General features: G+C 39.0%; 1 protein-coding gene across 12 annotated transcripts in view; it reads right to left on the bottom strand.

Moving 5' to 3' along the window:
• Positions 1–1823: 1823 nt before the first annotated feature.
• Positions 1824–23269, bottom strand: part of LOC127420801 (microtubule-actin cross-linking factor 1-like) — a 223513-nt gene continuing 202067 nt past the window's right edge. For 7 of the 12 annotated variants that reach the window (XM_051663338.1, XM_051663342.1, XM_051663336.1 and 4 more), the window contains 7 exons: positions 23007–23024; positions 21798–21915; positions 21282–21344; positions 10214–10425; positions 5811–5924; positions 5042–5150; positions 1824–3667 (listed from right to left, as the gene is read on the bottom strand). In XM_051663338.1, the coding sequence (XP_051519298.1) occupies positions 3429–3667; positions 5042–5150; positions 5811–5924; positions 10214–10425; positions 21282–21344; positions 21798–21915; positions 23007–23024 (873 nt within the window). In that variant the 3' untranslated portion in view covers positions 1824–3428. The remainder of the gene's footprint in view (positions 3668–5041; positions 5151–5810; positions 5925–10213; positions 10426–21281; positions 21345–21797; positions 21916–23006; positions 23025–23269) is intronic. The other 5 variants (XM_051663343.1, XM_051663349.1, XM_051663344.1 and 2 more) reach the window with 4 other exon arrangements.

Here is a 23269-nt window from a genome sequence, read left to right as displayed (position 1 = left end):
CTTAAACAGTAGCCAAGAAGTGTCAGATCACCGCTGTTTTACTCACTGTATAAAGAAATAGTAATTTCTAAAAACTCTTGGATCCTCTATGGTGCAGGCATAAAGCACTCTCTTTAAAATGATCCCTGTGTTCTATGTGGTATATTATTGTAGACACTTATGTACTCTATACTTTGTGACTTGGAAATGTTTTGGTTCTATATCATACTATATAGAATTTGGTTCTATAAAGTAATTTTGGGAATATGGAAATGGGTAGCTGACATGAAATGTCCAGCAGTGACAGCAGTTTCCTGTAATGTGACATGCATTACTTCATGTAATACTATTTTAAACAACACTTCTCTAATTATTGTATAATTATCACATATGCAGTTTTCTGACCTCATTTGAACTGACAGACCACATTAAATATTTGTACTTTCAAAAAAAAAAAAAAAAAAAAAAAATATATATATATATATATACACACACACACACACACCCACACGCATGTTATTCACTATTATCAACTTTCATATATATGAAAGTTGATAATGGTGAATAACATGGTGAATTGTTTTACATTCATATACATTTTCACAAGGGCTGTCAATCGATAAACATTTTAATCAAATTAATTACATAACATGCAGTTTAATCCAATAAATAACACTTCATCACATTCATCAATATTTTCTAAATATAATTTAATATATAATAATCAAAATTCGTGATTCCGCACACCCGGCCCCTAATTGGGCTGATTAGCCTGAGAGGGATAAAGGCCGACTGGAGACGGCAGTGCGACAGAGAGAGTGTTACGGACAGCTGTCCGACACCTGTGTGTTTGTGCTTTTGTTTTAGTTAATCATTAAATATTATTGTCAAGCCAGTTCTCGCCTCCTCCTTTCCACTAATGTGTTACAACCACGTTTTTAGGACACTGCATCAAGTGAAATGTTGTTTGAAACTTAAAAAAAAAAGCACTGCTCCATCCAGGTGTCTTTGAACAGCTGACGATTTGTTGCCTGTAGATCTGCGTGTCACCTGTACAGCTGGAGTTGCACTGACTGCCCTCTGCTGACTGCAAGTCACAAAAATATGAAGGTGATACTTAAAGCTCGAGTCTTTCTTTTGGTAGGGAAATTCCTTATTAATTTGGAGCCATGATTAACTGCAATGTTTTTAACACCTTACTTTTTATATAACTTGCACTGAATTAACGCGTTAAATCGACAGCCTTGTTTTTAACCTAGTCATGAACACGTTATTCATCAACTACCCAAACAGACTAATGTAGTGATACTAATTACATGCTTTTCTTTCAATTATATGTTTTGAACTTTGTTTATTATGAATAAAGAACTGCCTTTGCAAGACTGTGAAATGCCATAGGAGTCTGGCTCAGCAGTGTGGATGGTTTTTGCTGGGAAAGGATGTGAGTGGGTTTAAATATTTGTATATAAACACAGACACACAACTGCAGAAGAGAGATGATGGAACACCACCCTTCCCTAACCCCATCCGCTCCATCTAACCACCAAATATACACAGAGTCCAGTACAAACACACTGACACTCTGAGAAGCATGGGTGACCATACACACATGGCACAAACAATGGTGCCTCTATTCACTTGAGGGAGCCCATTTTTTGAAACTCCTGAATGACTAGATACAAATCTTATATAAAAGCACAGTGTTCAAAACCCTAAACACACAAAAGGCCTGTCCCCTTTTGAAGATTTAATGGGGTGTGTCATTATCTCTTCTGCCTGTAATTACTTTGTCATTTCCTGTTAGCTGTGGCATCCCTGCACATGCGCACACACACCACACAGACTTCAATAATAAACAGACAGTTTACTGCAAGCATTGTTTTAATACAAAAGAGAACACAAAATGATTTATAATCATAACTTCTTTACTTTTACACAATTGCACCCCTCTGTCTGTCAGCCATGTCAAAAGAGTAACACATCAAAAGGTGGATCCTTTCATATCCCTTGTCCCCTCCCCTCCCACTGACAATAAATAAATAAAAATCACCTTTCTTCAGGTATTTATATACTTCAGCTTGTCAAAGACAAGATTCAAAGCGCTGTTTTATGAGGACTACACAAGCGTCCCCATTCTCCATTATTCAGGGTGCTTCAGTCACAAAAGAAAAAGTGGGAACCCACCTTTGATGTCATCTAAAGTTTGTAGTCACTGGCAAAAAGGCCACCATTGGAATCAGTAAGCTTCCTGGTCAGTTAATGATCATTGTCAAATAATTTCTTCACATCAGAAGCAGATATTTTCTTAGTACAAAAACAAAAGTGATTCTGGTTGTATTAATACTAGTCATTCTCAAGTTGATATGATACTGCAATCACAAATACACGGTTTCTTACTCTAGAAATGAAAAACAACATCAGGATTATAAATTAACCATGAAACATTCACAATTGTAATCATTTTTTGCATACTGTGGAAAAAGCTCTGTAACATAATATCTGTAACAAAATGCATGGAACTGAAATGGCAACTAGAAGTGTACGCGTGGCTGCATGGACACAGTGGAAAAGACTGTTGGTGCAAGCATGTGAAATGGATCTGCTGTGTGCTATAGGAGTCAATTAAAAGGATCTTTTGTGACATCAGAAAGAGACCCCAGAAGGATCTAGTATTCTTGGTCACAAGGCTGAGAATCTTGACTCCGCAGGAAGGCTAGAGATATGTATAATCCATTTCCTCTCCTTATTACTGTTAATTTACCATGAAAGAAACCTTCACACATACATACACACACACAAATGCACATAATTCAAAAATGTCCCATATGCTGAGGAAAAGGTCTCTTTTTTCATTTTTCCTTGGATTTTCAGTGGCACACACTCCTGGGAAAGTGGTCTGCATACATGTGGAGGAGATGAGTTTTTCCAAGCAAACAATCTCCAAAGTGACAACCATGATGATGCATGTCTGTATTGGTGTGAATCGAGTCTCTGAGTTCTGGAGAGTGACTGGCGGTTGCATATTCACAGACATGAAAACCCCTGGTGCAGAACTGATGTCCCTCTGTGTGTTTATTGTCCCAAGTGGGCACTGAAGATGTGGATATGTCACGCAGCGTTTTCACATCTCTATCACACAATCAAAAACTAAAATGTAATTTAGGACATGATGTATAACACAAATAAGGCAGCATTTATGGTAGGTATTCTCTTAGGGTGCTGTAGCAGTGTGCAGCCTCCCAGAGGAGGGCGCTAGAGAACTGACTAGACTGGGTTTTGGTTAGAGTCTGGTCCTTTCTCATCTACCCTAAATGTCTGAGCTGGTGGAGAGCACATTGATTGGCCAATGTGCATTAAGGAGGAAAGGGAGGGTAGATGTTCTCCTCTCCTGCTGGTTTATCACAACCATCTCAGAATTGGTCACACATAGGTCTTATGGGGGTGGAACTTCATTTTTTCCCCGCTGGTGTTTTAGGGCTGGGGGTCTTTTTGGTGATGGTGGGGATTTTGGAGGGTTTGGCCTCAGGCCGGCGAGGGGTGTCTGAGGTATCGGAGCAAGCCGAACGTGTCTCCATGAGCTCAGAGGTGTCTGAAGCATCGCTGCCCCTTCGGCTGCTGGCTCGGCTTCCCGCACGACTACCTGCTCGACTGGTTGGGCCGCTCGTTGAGGACGGAGTGCGTTTAGTGTCTGATGAAAGAATAAGATGGTTAAAGACTAATGTGATTACTTAAAGTTTAAGCTAACAGGCTTTAAGGTTTAAGAGAACAGTAACACATCTGAAGGAATTCAGGATATAACACACATTTAGAGGACAGTCGCAAAAAACATAACACAAATCACTATTTGATACTAACAGTGATTTGCTGTATGTACTGTAAATTATTTATTACATTAAATGTTTACAAATATATATATATATATTTTTTTTTATATATATATTTTATTATCGGGGGCCCAAGCACATACGGTGAGATGACCAAAACAAACAAATTTGACAGAAAAAATCCTGTGGATGCTGTGGACAGCTATTTTGGTGTGACTGCTTTGAGCACAGTTGCAAAAAATAGGATTGTCTTAAGTTATAGTGAACCCTAGCATAAAAAATGAACGAAACTCGTTGTGTTACCTCAGTGTGTTCTCTTGTCCATGTGTGCAAATTTTGTTAAGTTTGAAAATTGCACACAAGATACAGGCTAATTAGTCATTATAGGCCACACTCAAAACATATTTGCTTATATCTTTGGAACGATTCGACGCATCAAAATTCTTTTGATAATTTTTTGTCAGGAGGGTCTGTAGATGATATATAACAAGTTTCGTGAGAATCGGGCAAATGGCCTAGGACGAGTTAAAAAAAGTATGTTTTTGGAATAAATCGAAATTGAAAAAAAAAAAAAAGTTTCTTGCGGAAATGGAAACTCAAGTAGCCATATCATTGTGGGGCACTGGTGGATTCAGAGAAGCTCCACATTTGTATTGTAGCCTATACGGTTCCAGAGTTATAAGCAAAAATGCAAATTAGCTAATTATACCACCACCGTGTGGCTGATTGTCACAAAAATTTATATGCAGCTTCGAGTTGACACATTGCTTGTGTGTAGTCATTTCCATAACCCTCGGCCATTCCCAATACGAGTTATAAGGTGCTGTAATTTGATTGGCCGGTGGTGGACATTTTTGTTAATTTGTCGAATCGATTTTTTAAGAATATGTTAGCATTTGAACCAAAGAAGATGCATATTTAATTTGAACTTTGTTGCTCAAACGGCTGCAAAGTTATGACAGTTTTTTTGTTGTAGCGCCCCCTAGGGGTGGAATTATACGAAACTGTGCTGATATCTTCTAAACGTCCTGTTGACTATGTGCACCAAGTTTGGTTACATTTGGAATTTGCAATGAGTAAGATATTGATCAATTACTCAAATCACATTAAACTTTTCAAAGTACAGTTTCAAAGTAGCTTCCCTAACACTGGATATTAGACTAAATTTAAAAAGTCCCCCTTTTAGTAATTAATGAGTTGAAGTAGTGACCTAAGTGAAGAGGTAAATGCTTTCATACCAGATCGTCCTGGTTTAGCAGCGGTTGGTGTGGTTCCACCATTCTCACCAGTCAAGGAGCCTCGGCTGGAATGAAAGGTTGGTCTCTTTAACTTGGACGTGGAGCCTCCCTATAAAAGAGGAAGTTTATTAAATTACAACAGGGAAAATCTACCAATTATTAAGACACAAATAACAATTTTTTTACACAGATATATGTGGTTGAATTTAGCTGAAAGTAACTGGACTGTGTTTTCCATTTGTTTTACAGATAGGAAACCAGACAAAACATCCAGCTACTTTTGTCAACATTCTACCAGAAGATCTACATTGACCCGAATGAATGTAAACAGTCAGACATGAGAACATTCACATGAGTACAACACATTCACTATGTTTTCAACTATGCTTTTGTCTGTTTTTGTACTGGAGATTAGACTGAGAAAGATCACAGTCTTACCATACACGTGATAATACTGCACTTTGATATATTTTAGCTGTTATGCTGTAATTTTCTTTGGGCAAGCACTCAGACTAAAACAAGAACCCTGCCGACACTATCAGCAACATATGGGGCCATCAGATTTTATATACTTAAAGCGAACAATCTCTTCCTATTCTTACTAAATCTTAAAATAGTGAGTCATCTACCACAATCCTTCCCATTGTGTGTTGTTTTGGTAGGATCTTTAAAATAGACTGCAGCTTATCTGTTGTCATTTGGAAGCCTCTGGTCTTAAAGATTGTACTGTTAGTGTGTTATAGGGCACTGGGGGAGGGCAGTGTGTTACCTCATGCCCATGGGTCTGGCCGTGCTCTGGGCAGGACTGGCACTTGGTTGGAGTTGGAGTTTTACTGTGTGCCAGCCAGGGCTTGGCATAGCCACGAGATTGGGATTGGGAGGACTGGGAAATGGGGCAGTGAAAAGGATGAGGAAGAGCGGAGTAGCAAAGCAGGGAGAGGAAGCCAGGATAATCAGAAATTGAGTAAATTTGGGGGAAGTAGAGCAGCATGGCAGGGCATAGTGTTTTGTTGGTAGAAATGAGCACAAATAGTGAGAAAGAGTGGCACATTTAGCAAGGGAGGGGAGAAGGGACAAAAAGACAAAGAACAAATAAAAATCTCACAGATGGCAATATGATTCTGACATGCAGACACAACAGCGATCATGTTGATCCCCCCCCCTCCAAAAAAAAAAAAAAAAAAAAAAACCCAATGGAAACAAACAGAGAAACCATCCACCAAAAAGAAGACATGACAAACATTGCTGATTTCAAAGCACTTTAAGGTTTAGTGACAGACCAATATACAGTAATCTGTCGATATTTGGCCATTTTGAGATTATTGGCATCAGTTGATTACCATGGCCGCTTGGCAGATTAATAGACGTGGTAGATAATGCACATTTTAAGTTCATCAAAGAGTAAATATTGAGTGAAACAAGTGTTATGGTAAAACTTTACAATAAGGTAGTATTTGTTAACATTAGTTAACTACATTAGTTAATATTAACTAACAATGAACAATACCTGAACAACTGTATTTTTTATAAAATGACATTAACCAAAATTATTAAATCCTGTAACACTTTAAAATAATGCTGTATTCAATTATTTTCATAAATTAACATAAACAAAGACTACTAAATGCTGTAATTAATATTGTTCATTGTAAGTTCATGCTACCTAATGCATTTACTAATGTTAACAAATAAAACCTTAAAGTAAAATGTTACCAGTGTTATATACAGTAGATTATACAGTATATAAGTGTTCAATCTAGTTCAGCAATTTTGTTTTCATCTTATTTGCTATAATTAAACTACATTTGGCCATATCAGCCATCGGCCACCCTAGTCTCAGGATAGTAGCTGGGGTACCAGCCTTTGAAAATCCCATTTCGGTCTACCACAGTAAAATACATTTTGTATGTAAGGATGCTTTGTTCAACACTTGTTTCAGGGATTTTTGGATAAAATGCTGGAATTTCATTCCAATTTTTTAAGGATAATGTACTAATTCTGCCTAATAATATTTTTTTTCAAGATCTAAGATCAACAATATTTTAATATTTAAACTTTAGATGACTACATATAACACAGTCAATAATGCACATTTAAGGATACATGAAAGTGAAATATACTGATCAGCCACAACATTAAAACCACTGACAGGTGAAGTGAATAACATTGATTATATCATTACAATGGTACCTGTCAAGGGGTGGGATATACAGTATTAGGCAGCAAGTGAAAAGTCAGTTCTTGAATTTCATGTGTTGGAAGCAGGAAAAATGGGCAAGCATAAGGATCTGAGCGACTTTGACAAGGGCCAAATTATGATGGCTAGACAACTGGGTCAGAGCATCTCCAAAACAGCAGGTCTTGTGGAGTTTCCCGGTATGCGGTGGTTAGTACCTACCAAAAGTGGTCCAAGGAAGGACAACTGGTGAACAGGCGACAGGGTCATGGGCGCCCAAGACTCATTGATGCATGTGGGGAGCGAAGGCTGGCCCGTCTGATCCAATCCCACAGAAGAGCTACGGTAGCACAAATTGCTGAAAAACTTAATGCTGGCCATGATAGAAAGGTGTCAGAACACACAGTGCATCACAGCTTGCTGTGTATGGGGCTGCGTAGACACAGACCGGTCAGAGTGCCCATGATGACACCTGTCCACCACCGAAAGCGTCTATAATGGGCACGTGAGCATCAGAACTGGACCATGGAGCAATGGAAGGTGGTGGCCTCGTCTGATGAATAACGCTTTCTTTTAGATCATGTGGACGGCTGGGTACGTGTGTGTCATTTAACAGGGGAAGGTGGCAGTAGGATGCACTATGGGAAGAAGGCAGGCCGGCGGAGGCAGTGTGATGCTGTTGGGCCTCATGTATTCAGATAGAAGACAAAGGCAGGCCTAACACAGTCGTAAAAACCTTACTCAGGCCCCCACATTCCAAGTCGTAAATTATACTGATAAAAATCGCGCCAAAATCAAACAAAGGGAGTCCAAAACAGACTGAAAATCCCATGAATGTTAACAATTAACGATTATCTTTGATAATTGTTGATTTAAATGATTAAAAAAAGCTAACATTGATTCCCATCAATGTTCTATTGATTTTAATAATTAATAATTATCTTTGATAATTATTAACTATTGCTAATAACCAAACTTGCTCCTAAATGTAGCACACTACATCTACTGGAGCCCCATATGAGGTTTTAATGAATTAGATTCAATTTAATTATTTAATTGTTATTTGATTATTCCATACTTAATAGCAATTAATTATTGATTATTTTTGATAGTAAAACTGATTTAAACAACCAGTAGCACCTACAATGCTCTGGGCAGTGTTCTGCTGGGAAACCTTGGGAACCACAAGTCCGATCCATGGAGGCCCTACCTCACAACTTACAGGACTTAAAGGACCTGCTGCTAACACCTTGGTGCCAGATACCACAGGACACCTTCAGAGGTCTTGTGGAGTCCATGCCTCGACGGGTCTGAATTGTTTTGGCGGCACGAACGGGAAATACGATGTGCAAATAGCACATAAAGGAAGCATAAAAGTAATTCATACGACTCCAGTGGTTTAATCCATGTCTTTAGAAGCGATATGATAGAAGTGGGTGAGAAACAGAACCAATATTTATGTCATTTTTACTGTAAATCTTGACATCAGCAATTTCCTTGGCAATCATGATTTCAAGCTCGATTATATTTCCCAGCACTCTCTAGCACTCTGTGAGCTCTACTAGTAAGTGTAATCAAGCTTGAAATCATGATCGTTCCTATAGACTGCAACTGCAAGATGTACACTGAAAAAGGAGTGTTTGTTCTCACCCAAAACAGATTAGATCACTTCAGAAATGGATTAAACCACTTATGGATTACTTTTATGCTGCCTTTATGTGCTTTTTGGAGCTTCAATGTTTTGATTTGCATTGGACCTAAAGAGCTGAGATATTCCTCTAAAATTTTGTGTTCAGCAGAAGAAAGAAAGTCATACACATCTGGAATGGCATTAGGGTGAGTAAATAATGAGAGCGTTTTCATATTTGGGTGCACTCTTTCTTTATCTTTTTGAGGTTTTAAATTGATGATTTTACTTTGGGATGTGTGGCAGAGCTCATTTCATGGCCACTGGTGGGAAAAACAATGAAAAGAAAATGACAGAAATTTAAGGTGAATCTTAAGGTTATAAAAAGTAAAAGTTAACTTCATGATATGATGCGAAAGTGTATAAGAAAATATAAAATAGAATTCCACATACTTTGTAGATATTTCCTAGAGAATCATTTTATCAGTACTGCTTAAAAAAATCTGGGGTAAAAAAACTAAGGTAGAAGACATCCTAAGCTTTCTTCAAAGGTATCATGTTATGTTATGTTATGTGGTATTTGGATCATAATTCAAAGTGTCAAGAAAATTTCAAAGTGTCCTACTTTGCCCATACTAGGGTGAATATATCAAAAACTAAAACTAAAATGAATTCGAGATCATTTGTATTTTATTTTAGTTCGTTTTGGAGTTATGAAAAAGTATTTTAGTTTAGTTTCAGTTTTTTTTTCTTCAATAATTTCAATTTTTATTTTAGTTAATGAAAATTATTTTAGTTGTCATTTTAGTTAACTACAATAACACTGTTTTGCACCATTCTCTTTACACTCTAGAGGCTGTTGTGTGTGAAAATTCCAGGAGATCAGCAGTTACAGAAATACTCAAATCAGCCTGTCTGGCACCAACAATCATGCCACACTCCAAATCACTGAGATCACACGTTTCCCCATTCTGATGGTTGATGTGAACATTAACTGAAGCTCCTGACCCATATCTGCATGAATTTATACATTACACTGCTGCCACATGATTGGCTGATTAGATAATCGCATGAATAAGTAGATGTACAGGTGTACCTAATAAAGTGGCCAGTGAGTGCATGTTTTAATTGTGATTTATGTATGATTTAAATGCAGATTGAGAAATGTATGAGACAGAAGCAACTGCCAAAATTCTCTAATGTCCTTTTCACATAATAGATTGTGTCAATAGTTAGTTTCTGTTACACAATCAAGCCAGAGCATTCAGACATTTGGGTCTGAGATACTTCCATGACATTTATTAAGATATGTAGGATTACATTAGTGATTGAGTTTAAGGGCTTTTCCCTATCATATCCCGAGACTTACCCTTGAGGAGGTTGTGGGCGTGGCGGGGGCGGAGGGCACAGAGGCGCAGCTGTGGGCACTGTGCGATGCTGATGAAGACGAACGGGTGGGTGACGCTGTGCGCGATGAAGGTTTGGATCGTCGACCCCGGGACCGGAAGGCTGCCAGACCCTGCGTGGCTCCTTCTGGAAGAATGAACTTTTCCCGAAGCTCCAGGTTGGTACGTCCACGAGCTGCAGAAGATGAGGGACAGGGGGTGGGAGAAAAGGAGAAATGAAATCACCTGACTGACCAGAAGGGACATTCATCAGGTGCTGAGCAGTGATTCCTCCGGTCTATTGCTTGACTCAGACACAGGGATCGTATATCCACTTTAAAAGCGGTCAGTGCACGTGTTGGACACAATGCAGGGGATTAACAGTGGAGTGAGTCGAAAAGCAAGCATCTCCAAACAAGAACTCACTCAAATAAAGCACAGCTTCCCTCAGCCCATCACGTAAATGAGTGCACACGCATAAACGGCATCGACAGACACCTGAGGGTCATGCCTGATTACGCTTTTGCCAAACATAACACACTGAAAATCAACACAAGCCTTTAAAGAGCAATAACAAATGAAACGCAGAAGCCCTTGCACAACATACAGACCAGGGCAGCCAGCTACAGAGAGAGAGAGAGAGAGAGAGAGGGAGAGGGAGGGAGAGAGAGAGAGAGAGAGAGAGAGAGAGAGGGGGGGGGGGGGGTGGACTGTGTGCAATAGCAGCAGTAGCTGTGGTTAGAAGTCGACTGTTAAGCCTTCAAGATACAAGTGTTGGGGAATACAAGTATTAACACTACTCACAAAATTGCATTTTTCAGTTTTTGTGACACATTCAGTAGCAGTAGCACACATTGCATTGCCTACATCTGGTGTGTCCTAGAGTGTTACATTTTCAGGACATTGAAAATCACAAAATATTACATTGGTTGGTTTAAAAAGACTGTGCAACAAATTAGGAAAAAATATTACTTTATACTTTTTAATACTTATACACAAATGTGGATACTTTTTTTTGTTACTTTCACTCATGTAATTTTTTGTTGTGATACTTTGACTTTTGAGTAGAAATATGCCTAAGTACCCATACTTTAAAGAAACAAGTACTCATACATCAAATTATTTTATTACATGGCTCTCTGGAACACTCTGATTCTGATTGGTCGATCGCACCATCCAGCGACCTATTTAAATAAATAATAATAAAAAAAAAGAATATATACAGTGTATGTGTATGTGTGTGTGTATATATATATATATATATATATATATATATATATATATATATATATATATATATATATACACACACACACACACACACACACACACACACACACACACAACATTAAAACCACCTGCCTAATATTGTGTAGGTCCCCCTCGTGCCCGCCAAAACAGCTCCAACTTGCATCTCAGAATAGCATTCAAAGATGATATTCTTCTCACCACAATTGTACAGAGCAGTACATATATATATATATATATATATATATATATATATATATATATATATATATATATATATATACACACAACTGTAGGTTATAACAGAATGGCACAATCATAAAACAAAACATGGCAACAAAGAAAAAAATGAAATGACCCCTGTTCAAAAGTCTTCATACCCTTAGTTATTAATACTGTGCATTGCCCCCTTTAGCATCAATGACAGCGTGCAGTCTTTTGTAATAGTTGTCTATGAGGCCCCAAATTCTTGCAGGTTGTATAGCTGCCCATTCGTCTTGGCAAAATGCCTTCAGGTCATGGAAAGTCTTTGGTCGTCTTGCATGAACCGCACGTTTGAGATCTCCCCAGAGTGGCTCGATGATATTAAGGTCAGGAGACTGTGATGGCCACTACAGAACCTTCAACTTTTTCTGCTGTAACCACTGGAGGGTCAGCTTGGCCTTGTGCTTAGGGTCATTGTCATGCTAGAAAGTCCAAGGGCGTCCCATGCGCAGCTTTCGTGCAGAAGAATGCAAATTGTCTGCCAGTATTTTCTGATAACATGCTACATTCATGTTGCCATCAATTTTCACAAGCTTCCCCGTGCCTTTAGAGCTCACACCCCCCCAAAACATCAGTGAGCCACCACCATGCTTCACAGTGGGGATGGTATTCTTTTCACTATAGGCCTTGTTGACCCCTCTCCAAACATAGCGCTTATGGTTGTGACCATATTTTGGTCTCGTCACTCCAAATTACAGTATGCCAGAAGCTGTGTGGCGTGTCAAGGTGTTGTCGGGCATATTGTAACCGGGCTTTTTTGTGGCATTGGCGCAGTAAAGGCTTCTTTCTGGCAACTCGACCATGCAGCTCATTTTTGTTCAAGTATCGTCGTATTGTGGTCCTTGAAACAACCACACTGTCTTTTTCCAGAGCAGCCTGTATTTCTCCTGAGGTTACCTGTGGGTTTTTCTTTGTATCCCGAACAATTCTTCTGGCAGTTGTGGCTGAAATCTTTCTTGGTCTACCTGACCTTGGCTTGGTATCAAGAGATCTCCAAATGTTCCACTTTTTAATAAGTGATTGAACAGTACTAACAGGCATTTTCAAGGCTTTGGATATCTTTTTATATCCTTTTCCATCTTTTTAAAGTTCCATTACCTTGTTACGCAGGTCTTTTGACAGTTCTTTTCTGCTCCCCATGGCTCAGTATCTAGCCTGCTCAGAGCATCCACATGAGAGCTAACAAACTCATTGACTATTTATACACAGGCTCTAATTGCAATTTAAAAAGCCACAGGTGAGGGAAATTAACCTTTATTTGCCATTTAAACCTGTGTGTGTCCCCTTGTGTGTCTGTAACAAGGCCAAACATTCAAGGGTATGTAAACTTTTGATTTAAAAAGGAGCCAAACAACTATGTGATAATAAATGGCTTCATCTGATCACTATCCTTAAATAAAAGACTGTTTTTTTGCATGATCAGTCATATTTTCAAAATCAATGCCAAAATTTCACAATTTCTGCCAGGGTATGCAAACTTTTGAGCACAACTGTGTGTGTGTGTGTATATATATATATATATATATATATATATATATATATATATCTGAATAAGCTTTATTGTCAAGTATGCTTACACATACAAGCTTCCAGTGTACAACAATACAAAAACAATACAAAAACAGCAGCAAGACATAGATAATAATAAAGATAATAATAAAAAATAAAAAATAATTATACACATATGTACATACACACACACACACACACACAGACACACAAATACATACACACATACGTAGTGCAAATCTAATACAAATCTGTTTGCTGTTATGTACAGTGCAAATACAATCTGTTATGTACATTGCAAATGTTTTTTTTTTTGTTTTTTTCTCTCAGAGGAATGAAATGGCAGAAGAGGTTGGATGTGTTGGATAAATATAAAAAAGACAACTGTGTATTGCACATAGTTATTGCTCAATGGGGCAATTTAACTGTTCATGAGATGGATAGCCTGTTCCTGACGGTTCTGGTGCTCAGAGCTCTGAAGCGTCGGCCAGAAGGCAACAGTTCAAAAAGGTAATGGGCAGGGTGTGGGGTGATCCAGAGTGATTTTTCCAGCCTTTTTCCTCAGTCTGGAAGTGTATAGTTCTTGAAGGGGGGTCAGGGGGCAACCAATAATCCTTTGTAGTCTTCTGATGTCTAATTTCGTAGCTGAACCAAACCAGACAGTTATTGAAGTGCAGAGGACAGACTCAATAACTGCTGAGTAGAACTGTATCAGCAGCGCCTGTGGCAGGATGAACTTCCTCAGCTGGCGAAGGAAGTACAACCTCTGCTGGGCCTTTTTCACAATGGAGTCAATGTGTGTCTACCACTTCAGGTCCTGTGAGGTGGTAGTGCCCAGGAACCTGAATGACTCCACTGCTGCCACAGTGCTGTTTAGAATGGTGAGGGGTGTCAGTGTTGGGGTGTTCCTCCTAAAGTCCACAATCATCTCCACCGTTTTGAGTGTGTTCAGCTCAAGGTTGTTTTGACTACAGCAGACAGCCAGCTGTTCAACCTCCCTTCTGTATGCAGACACATCGTCATCTCGGATAAGGCCGATAACAGTGGTGTCGTCTACAAACTTCAGGAGCTTGACAGAGGGGTCCATGGCGATGCAGTCATTGGTATAGAGGGAGAAGAGTAGTGGGGAGAGCACACATCCCTGGGGGGGGGCACCAGTGCTGATTTTACAGGTGCCAGAATTGAGTTTCCCCCGTCTCACAAGCTGCTGCCTGTCCGTCAGAAAGCTGGTAATCCACTGACAGATAGACATGGGAACAGAGAGTTGGTGTAATTTATTCTGGAGTATAGCTGGGATGATGGTGTTGAAAGCTGAAGTCCACAAAAAGGATCCTTGCATATGTCCCTGGTCTGTCCAGATGTTGCAGGATATGATGCAATCCCATGTTGACTGCATCATCATTTCTTTGGGACAGGAATAATGATTGAGCGTTTGAAGCAGCATGGGACTTCACACTGCTCCAGTGATCTATTGAAGAACTGTGTGAAGATGGGGGCCAGCTGGTTAGCACAGGAATGAAGACACGCTGGTGAGACGCCATCTGGGCCTGAAGCTTTCCTTGTCTTTTTTTTCCGAAAGACCCAGCTCACATCATCTTCACAGATCTTAAGTGCAGGTTGAGTAGCAAGAGGGGGGAGGAGGGGGGTTGCAGGAGGTGTTGATGTTTGTGTGAAGTGAAGGTCAGAGTGGGTGTGGGGTGTGAGATTGGGCCTTTCAAATCTGCAGTAGAACATATTCAGGTCGTCAGCCAGCTGCTGGTCCACCACAGGGTTGGGGGTAGGAGTCCTGTAATTCGTAAGTTGTTTCATGGTACTCCACACTGATGCAGGGTCATTATCTCAAGAGTATCTTCTTTTAGCCACTCTGATTTCCTTGTTCAGTGTGTTCCTGGCCTGATTGTACAAGACTTTATCCCCACCCCTGTAAGCATCCTCCTTGGCCTGACGAAGCTGCCTGAGCTCTGCTGTAAACCACGTTTGTCGTTGTTGAACTTTAAATAAGTCCTAGTAGGAATGCACATATCCTGAAAGACTGCTCGGCAAGGAAGAAGCCACTGCTCCAAAACCGCCCAAAAAAGCCAGACTACAGTTTGCAAGTGCACATGGGGACAAAGATCTTACTTTTTGGAGAAATGTCTTCTGGTCTAATGAACCAAAAATTTTACTGTTTGGCCATTTTAACCATTGTTATTTTTGGAGGAAAAAGGGTGAGGCTTGCAAGCCGAAGAACACCATCCCAACCGTGAAGCATGGCTGGACAATGACTCCAAGCATACCTCCAAAGTTGTGGCAAAATGGCTTAAGGACAGCAAAGTCAAGGTATTGGAGTGGCCATCACAAAGCCCTGACCTCAATAAAATTTGTGGGCAGAACTGAAAAAGCATGTGTGAGCATGGAGGCCTACAAACCTGACACGGTTACACCAGTTCTGTCTGGAGGAATGGGCCAAAATTCCAACAACTTATTTTGAGAAGCTTGTGGAAGGCTACCCAAAATGTTTGACCCAAGTTAAACAATTTAAAGGCAATGCTATCAAAAACTATATATACAGTTAAAGACAGAAGTTTACATTCAACTTTGCCAAATACATTTAAACTCAGTTTTTCACAATTCCTGACATCGTAGAAAACATTACCTGTCTTAGGTCAGTTAGGATCACTTCTTTATTTTAAGAATATGAAATGTCAGAATAATTGTAGAGAGAATTATTTATTTCAGCTTTTATTTCTTTCATCACATTCCCAATGAGTCAGAATTTTACATACAATTTGTTGGCATTTGGTAGCATTGCCTTTAAATTGTTTAACTTGGGTCAAAGTTTTGGGTAGCATTCCACAAGCTTCTCACAATAATTTGCTGGCATTTTGGCCCATTCGTCCAGACAGAACTGGAGTAACTAAGTCAGGTTTGTAGGCCTTCTTTCTCGCACACGCTTTTTCAGTTTTGCCCAATATCAGATTGAGGTCTGGGCTTTGTGATGGCCACTCCAATACCTTGACAATTTTGGAGGTATGCTTGGGGTCATTGTCCATTTGGAAGACCCATTTGCGACCGAGCTTTAACTTCATGGCTGATGTCTTGATTTGTTGCTTCAGTATAGCCACATAATTTTCCTTCCTCATGATGCCATATATTTTGTGAAGTGCACCGCACCCCCACAACATGATGCTGCCACCCCCATGCTTCACGGTTGGGATGGTGTTCTTCGGCTTGCAATCCTCACCCTTTTCCTCCAAACATAAATATGGTTATTATGGCCAAACAGTTCAATTATTGTTTCATCAGACCAGAGGACATTTCTCCAAAAAGTAAGATCTTTGTCCTCATGTGCACTTGCAAACTGTAGTCTGGCTTTTTTATGGTGGTTTTGGAGCAGTGGCATCTTCCTTGCCAAGGAGCCTTTCAGGTTACATCAATATAGGACAATATAGGATACAGATACTTGTCTACCTGTTTCCTCCAGCATCTTCACAAGGTCCTTTGCTGTTGTTCTGGGATTGATTTGCACTTTTCGCACCGAACTACATTCACCTCTAGGAGACAAAATGAGTCTCTTTCCTGAGCGGTATGATGGCTGCGTGGTCCCGTGGTGTTTATACTTGCATACTATTGGTTGTACAGATGAACGTGGTACCTTCAGGCATTTGGAAATTGCTCCCAAGTATGAACCAGACTTGTGGAGGTCCACAATTTTTTTTCTGAGGTCTTGGCTGATTTCTTAAGATTTTTCCATGATGTCAAGCAAAGAGGCACTGAGTTTGAAGGTAGGCCTTAAAATACATCCACAGGTACACCTCCAATTCAGTAGACCTCCTATCAGAAGCTAATTGGCAAACTGTCTAAAGGCTTGACATCATTTTCTGGAATTTTCCAAGCTGCTTAAAGGCACAGTTAACTTAGTGTATGTAAACTTCTAACCTACTGGAATTGTGATATGGTCAATTAAAAAGTGAAGCAATCTGTCTGTAAACAATTGTTGGAAAAATTACTCGTGTCATGTACAAAGTAGATATCCTTAACGACTTGCCAAAACTATAGTTTGATAATATGATATCTGTGGATTTGTTAATAAATTAGTTTTAATGACTTCAACTGTGTGTGTGTGTGTATATATATATATATATATATATATATATATATATATATACACACACATATATATATATATATATATATATATATATATATATACACACACACACATATACACAGTATATAGATTTAAAAAAAAAAAAGTAATTTCAAATCAATATTTCATGTTTCAAGTATGTATATTTCAAGTCCGTTGGGGTTTTTGTGTGTGATAATGACCGCAGATTATAGATTTTTTTTTTTTTTTGTGCAAAATATTTAGTTAAATGCTGCTAATCACGATTCTTTCGAGTTTAATCTAGTTTTATTAGTAGTATTTCATTTGAATTCAACTGTGTTTTTAAGTTTAATGCTTTCACACTAATTTGGATCCTCATTGCTTCTGTGCCAAATAAATACTGCTCCGATTGTAAAAATAAATGATATCATTTGATAAAATATATTATGCCATATAACTACAAAGATACTGCCCCCTTAAATGGCTTCAATATAGTGAGCTACTTTTGCTTATAATTTAGCTAAGTAATTTTTCAGAAGGCTAGCTTGACTGTAGTTTAACTACTTTAAATAACAAGTTGCTTCCCCAACACTGCAAGACACCCACTTTTCCATCAAATCAAGTAACTGCAGGGCAGTTGATAATTGCCGCACCATATAATTTCCTCCCCACAAGCCAGGTGGGGCCTGTAATTAATTTCTTCATGCGTAATCACTCTTTAAGAGCTGCTTCAAACAATATTAGTAACCTAGGCCTGGCCACACCCAGGGTCCTGGATGCTTTTTAATTTGCGATATTCATCCAGGACACATGAAAGGAATCAAGCCCAGGCCTGGCCAAACATGGTTTGAATTGTTAGCATGATGCTAGCTGACACATAAACACATCCTCACACACTCCACACATATACAAAGACACAGCTGTGATGGAACAGACCCAAAGCTGGACTTCAAAGGTTTTAGAGGCTCAGAATGGAATAGACAGACAGATGTTGTCAAACAGCAAGGACAGAAAGGAGAGAAGAATGAGGTACCTCTGCAGCAGAAATAGCCAGGAGTGACTGTCACTAAGAGACACAAGAGACAATGTGAAAACACACATTCACACAAACCAAGAGAACCAGTCACACACATATTCTGTTGACTCATAAAGGGATAGTTCACCCCAAAAATATAAATATATATTTTTTATAATTTACTCAACCTCAAAACCAATATGTCTGTCTATCTTCTGTGGAACACAAAATTAGAAATTTAACAGAATGTCTAAGCTGCTCTTTTCCATAAAATGTGAAATTGTTTCATACAATGTGACCAGGGGCTGTTAAGTGCCAAACCTGACAAAAAAATCACAGTAAAAACACCAAGGTCCCCTTAGCTGGAACCAAGGACAGATTAAGAACTGAGAGGTCCATGGGCCGGTACACCAAGGAGGGCCCCCATGATGCCTCACGTGACTACGTTCACTTTTATGCGCTACAGGACGCTTGCCAGATTTGGTTGGATTTTTCAAACTGACGGAAGAAAAGTTGATGGAGCAATGTCTTACACGGCCATTTATATGTACTTTTTAATTATGAACTGATCCAAGGTCCATGAGTTATTAATAGGGATGTGCATGGTATTGAAATACCAAAATTACTATTTGGTTATTCTGCACATTTAAAGGTCTTCAACCCGATCTGATTCCGATGGTACCTGACAAACCTAAAGGTTGTGGGCCAGGTTCGGGTCAGTTTTTCAATTAGGCTATAGGGCGTTATGGGCTGTTCACACATGCGTCGAGGCCATGTAAACATGCACTGGATGGACATCTTTGATCGTAGAGCCACAACTCACTGTTAAGTTTAAAATAACTTTAATATTTATAAACGCATCTCAAGACACATGCGTTCTGTTTTACAATTCGTTGTGCAGGACCATCAAATTTTTTTTTATACACTGTTAACTTAAATATTATTTCTATATTTATTAATGCACAGACACCTGTGTTCTGTTTCACCATTTGTTGCGCTGCATCAATCTTTATCAATCTTTTTTTTTCAACACTGCCCGTAACACTTACTTAGTTTAATCATTTTAAACCATGACTTGCACTATACAGAAATAATATTGGCATTATATTCATGTTGTTTAGCCAGAGGGGAACTGGACCCCACAGTGAGTCTGGTTTCTCCCAAGGTTATTTTTCTCCATTAACCAACATCTTATGGAGTTTTGTGTTCCTTGCCACAGTCGCCTTCGGCTTGCTCACTGGGGTTATAAATACAATTATTATTTAATTACTTATTTTTAAACACAATTCACAATCAAATTTTATCAAAATACACAATGATGACTCTAAGACATTATAGATATTACAGTTTCATTTTCTGTTAATACCTGATCTTCTGTAAAGCTGCTTTGAAACGATGTGTGTTGTGAAAGGCGCTACTGTATACAAATAAAAATAACTTGACTATCAGCACTGGTGTCACAAATCGATAAACGCTGAGCCAATGTTTTTGCCCCCTTTCGCTCTGTTGTGCAGACAATAATTACACAGGTTAAATGGGGAGTCATTTAAAAATTGAAGCATCCTGAAGAAGTCCTATAATTCATAGCATTCGCTGCCTCATGGAAAGTGAACCTGCCCAGGCAAAATTACGTATTTTCCATTGATTAAGAATAGGCCTACTATGTTGCAGGCAAGATGTGATTTTATCATTTGAAGATCTATGTATTGTGCTATTTAGGCTCATAGCTCACTGTGTACTTTATTCCCTGCTAATCTGAGATTGTGTTTGATGCATCCATGGTATTAAATATTCTTTATTCCCGAGTCCCGACAAATAACACAATAACCGTTCGTGAACTCTCATGGTTAACCAAATATTACAAAAGGTTACCGTGCACATATTTAGGGTATTAAGGCACCTTTCTCTTTATCATTAAACATTAAATGCATGCAGGACTTAAACATTTTAAAGTCCTCTATACTGTTGCACGAATTCTGTTGCTTATATGAATTTAAAACATCAGCTTTGTACACAGCCAGAGTGAACTGCACCTTATCTTTTTGTTTGGAAGTGTTTTGTAAATCAGACGTTGTCCTTTAAGGTCTTTCAAATGAATGGGCTGCACCTGTGAGACGCAGATTCCCTGAGCGAGCATTCGAGTGTCTGTGCTCGCGCTGCTGTAGTCCAGCATGCATTCGGCCGAACAAACAGTATTTCACATAAGGCTGACATTTACGTGGATTCATAATAGATCTCTCAAAATAAATAATTAATTTAGAGCTCGGGGCCCTTTGGGTTTAGAGCCTCTGGGCAATGGCCCAATCGGCCTGGTGGTTAATCCGTCCCTGGCTGGAACTCTCAAATCTCTTTTGTGCTGGTGTACATTTAGACACAGCACATTAAGATATCATGCCAGGATTGACGTCAAACATCATTGGTTCTTGCGTCTTATGTGACCAATTGTTATAGGTGTCAAACCTGGCGTGGAATGTTTCAATGCACGCTCAACCCAAGTCCCCATTGTTGTTGTTTTTTTTAGACATTCTGCAAAATATCTGTTTGTGTTACATGGAATAAAAATAATACTGGTCTGGATTGGAAAGAAGGTGTGTAAATTATGACAGAATTTTCATTTTTGAGCCTAATGTTCCTTTAAGACCTCCTGTCTTGCATCATAAACACAATCTGTGAAATCGAAATATGCTTTAAGTATCTTTAAGTTTCAAAATGCAGGAAGTGATGACATAGCCAGAATTCTAAATGTGCATTTGGTCCATAACCAGCCCAGGCGTGAGGGAGGGGGTCGTTAGATTAGTGTCACAGTCAAAGCAAAGCACAGCAAAGCACCAAAGGACCAAACAGGGTGTAAGTGAAACAAAGAGAGGGAAACCAAGTGAGTAAATAAGAAGAATATCCGACCGAGAAGGAGAGAGAAAAACCCAACCTATGCGAGATGATATGGAGCTGCTGGAGTCAGAACGGAAGATTTTAAGTCCTGGATGTTGCACTGGGGAGAGAGAAAGAGAGACAGGGGATGGGAAAGAGGGAGGGGGAGACCTAAGGAACATGCATCATGCACTACAATTGAGAAAAAGAATGAACAGGAGAAAGATAGAAAGAGAGAATGGGCCAAATGTATAGGCCATGCATATAAAGACAACCACAGTGGGTACGAGTAAAAGTAGTAATGGAAGAGTGATAGAAAATGAGATGAGAGCAAACAGATACTGAGAGAGAAGACCCTCAGAGTATGGAATGGAAAAAAGAGTAAAAGATGTAAAAAGTCTTGAGAGGAAAAAGAATAATTCTATAAGGGTTGATCTGAATGGTCTGTGAATTTTCTGTTAGAGTGTTAAGTTCTTCCTGGAATTCTCTTTGGAAATGTGGCTTACTGTTTCATGTATCTAAAGAGCAAATTTCATCTGTAGTTAAGATTCCAGTGGTCATGTGTCAGCCTTACCACGGCAAGGGTCGTTCTTGACCAGGAACTCATCCAACGCCATCCACCCACCTCCGACCCGAACCATGACGGTACTGCGCAAGATTCGCACAAGCCGCAGCTGCTGTGAGTCTCCAAACTGAGGAATGAGAGAGTGGAGAGGAGGAACGGAGGAGAAAAATGTGATATATAGGAGGGAAGAGAATGAACAGATAGAAAAAGTATTATAAATTTAATAATGACTTTTAAAGGAAAAGTTCACCAAATAATGAAAAATATGTTTTTTTTTTTTCTGTGGAACACAAAAGAAGACTTTCTGAAGAATTTTCACACAGCTATTTTCCTTTTTTGGCCTTGACAGATGTGAACTGTTGTTGTACAGAATGTTGTTCTCTCTTTTGTGTTCCATGGAAAAACAGTAAAGGCATCGGGATATGGAATTACATAAAATGTTTCCTTTTTAGGTTAACTATTCCTCTATTATCATATTCAGATTAGTTAATTATACTAATTGTGATGTGAAGCACCAGGCAAATCAAAAGAAATCACACTGCAACATGCAGCAAACCAATTTTTTATTTATTTACTTGATTTACGTTAAGCTTGCCCAGATAAAACCCATCTCTACAATAAACACCAAACCACAGCAATTCTATGAATATTTGTTTTATTTTTATCTTCAAAGTATTACTTTGGTTTTATGTTTATTTTCGCTAAGTCAAGAAATCGACCACTGAAACAATTCTCCTCCACCAAAAGCCAAAAAAACCCAAAACAACAACAACAACAACTAAAATCATAACAGAAAGCCTGTAAATCTTAACCATTTCCTGATCATGATAAATCATTTTCAATAAAAAACAAGCACATCCCAACCACAACACATAAGCTGAATCTTTGAAATCTGCCCGTGGGTTTGGAAGGCGTGCATAAATGCATTGAATATTTTGGCGATAGTACTGCAATTTTTGTCTCCCAGACAGGAAATGCCCACTAAGAAAGCAGGGAGAGACTAAAGAAATCCCCAAATCAGACAGAAGCCAAGAATGTGGGCAGTCCACAGGGAATTCATAGCTAGCCCATGCAGAAACTGTCCTTGAGCACTGATTTAGATCTGGCTGTCTTAACAACCCCATAATACAAGGCCAGTTTCTACAGTGGGAGCTCATGTGAACTGCACAGATGCAACAGATTTCAGAGGATATGTCACAAACACACCGGTCACTTTACCTGATTCCCAAGGAAGAACTACAATAAGTCCGGTGTACATGAGGAGGAATAAAACAGGGAGGAAGAAAAGAAAAGAGAGAGTGAAATAACAGATACGGACATACACAGCTTTAAAAAATGAAACGCTTAAATATTTAAAATATTTAAACATTTATAATCTCTTCTGTAGGTATAATGATCAACTTCCTATTAAATACTCCTCACTATTCCTTTAAATTAGCATATACAGTAGGAATGAAGAGAGTGAGGATTTGTGGCCATGA

The sequence above is a fragment of the Myxocyprinus asiaticus genome, chromosome 30 (assembly GCF_019703515.2).
Source record: "Myxocyprinus asiaticus isolate MX2 ecotype Aquarium Trade chromosome 30, UBuf_Myxa_2, whole genome shotgun sequence".
NCBI lineage: Eukaryota > Metazoa > Chordata > Actinopteri > Cypriniformes > Catostomidae > Myxocyprinus > Myxocyprinus asiaticus.
Note: the sequence above shows the minus strand (reverse complement) of the source record. Positions and strands in the feature narration are given on the sequence as shown.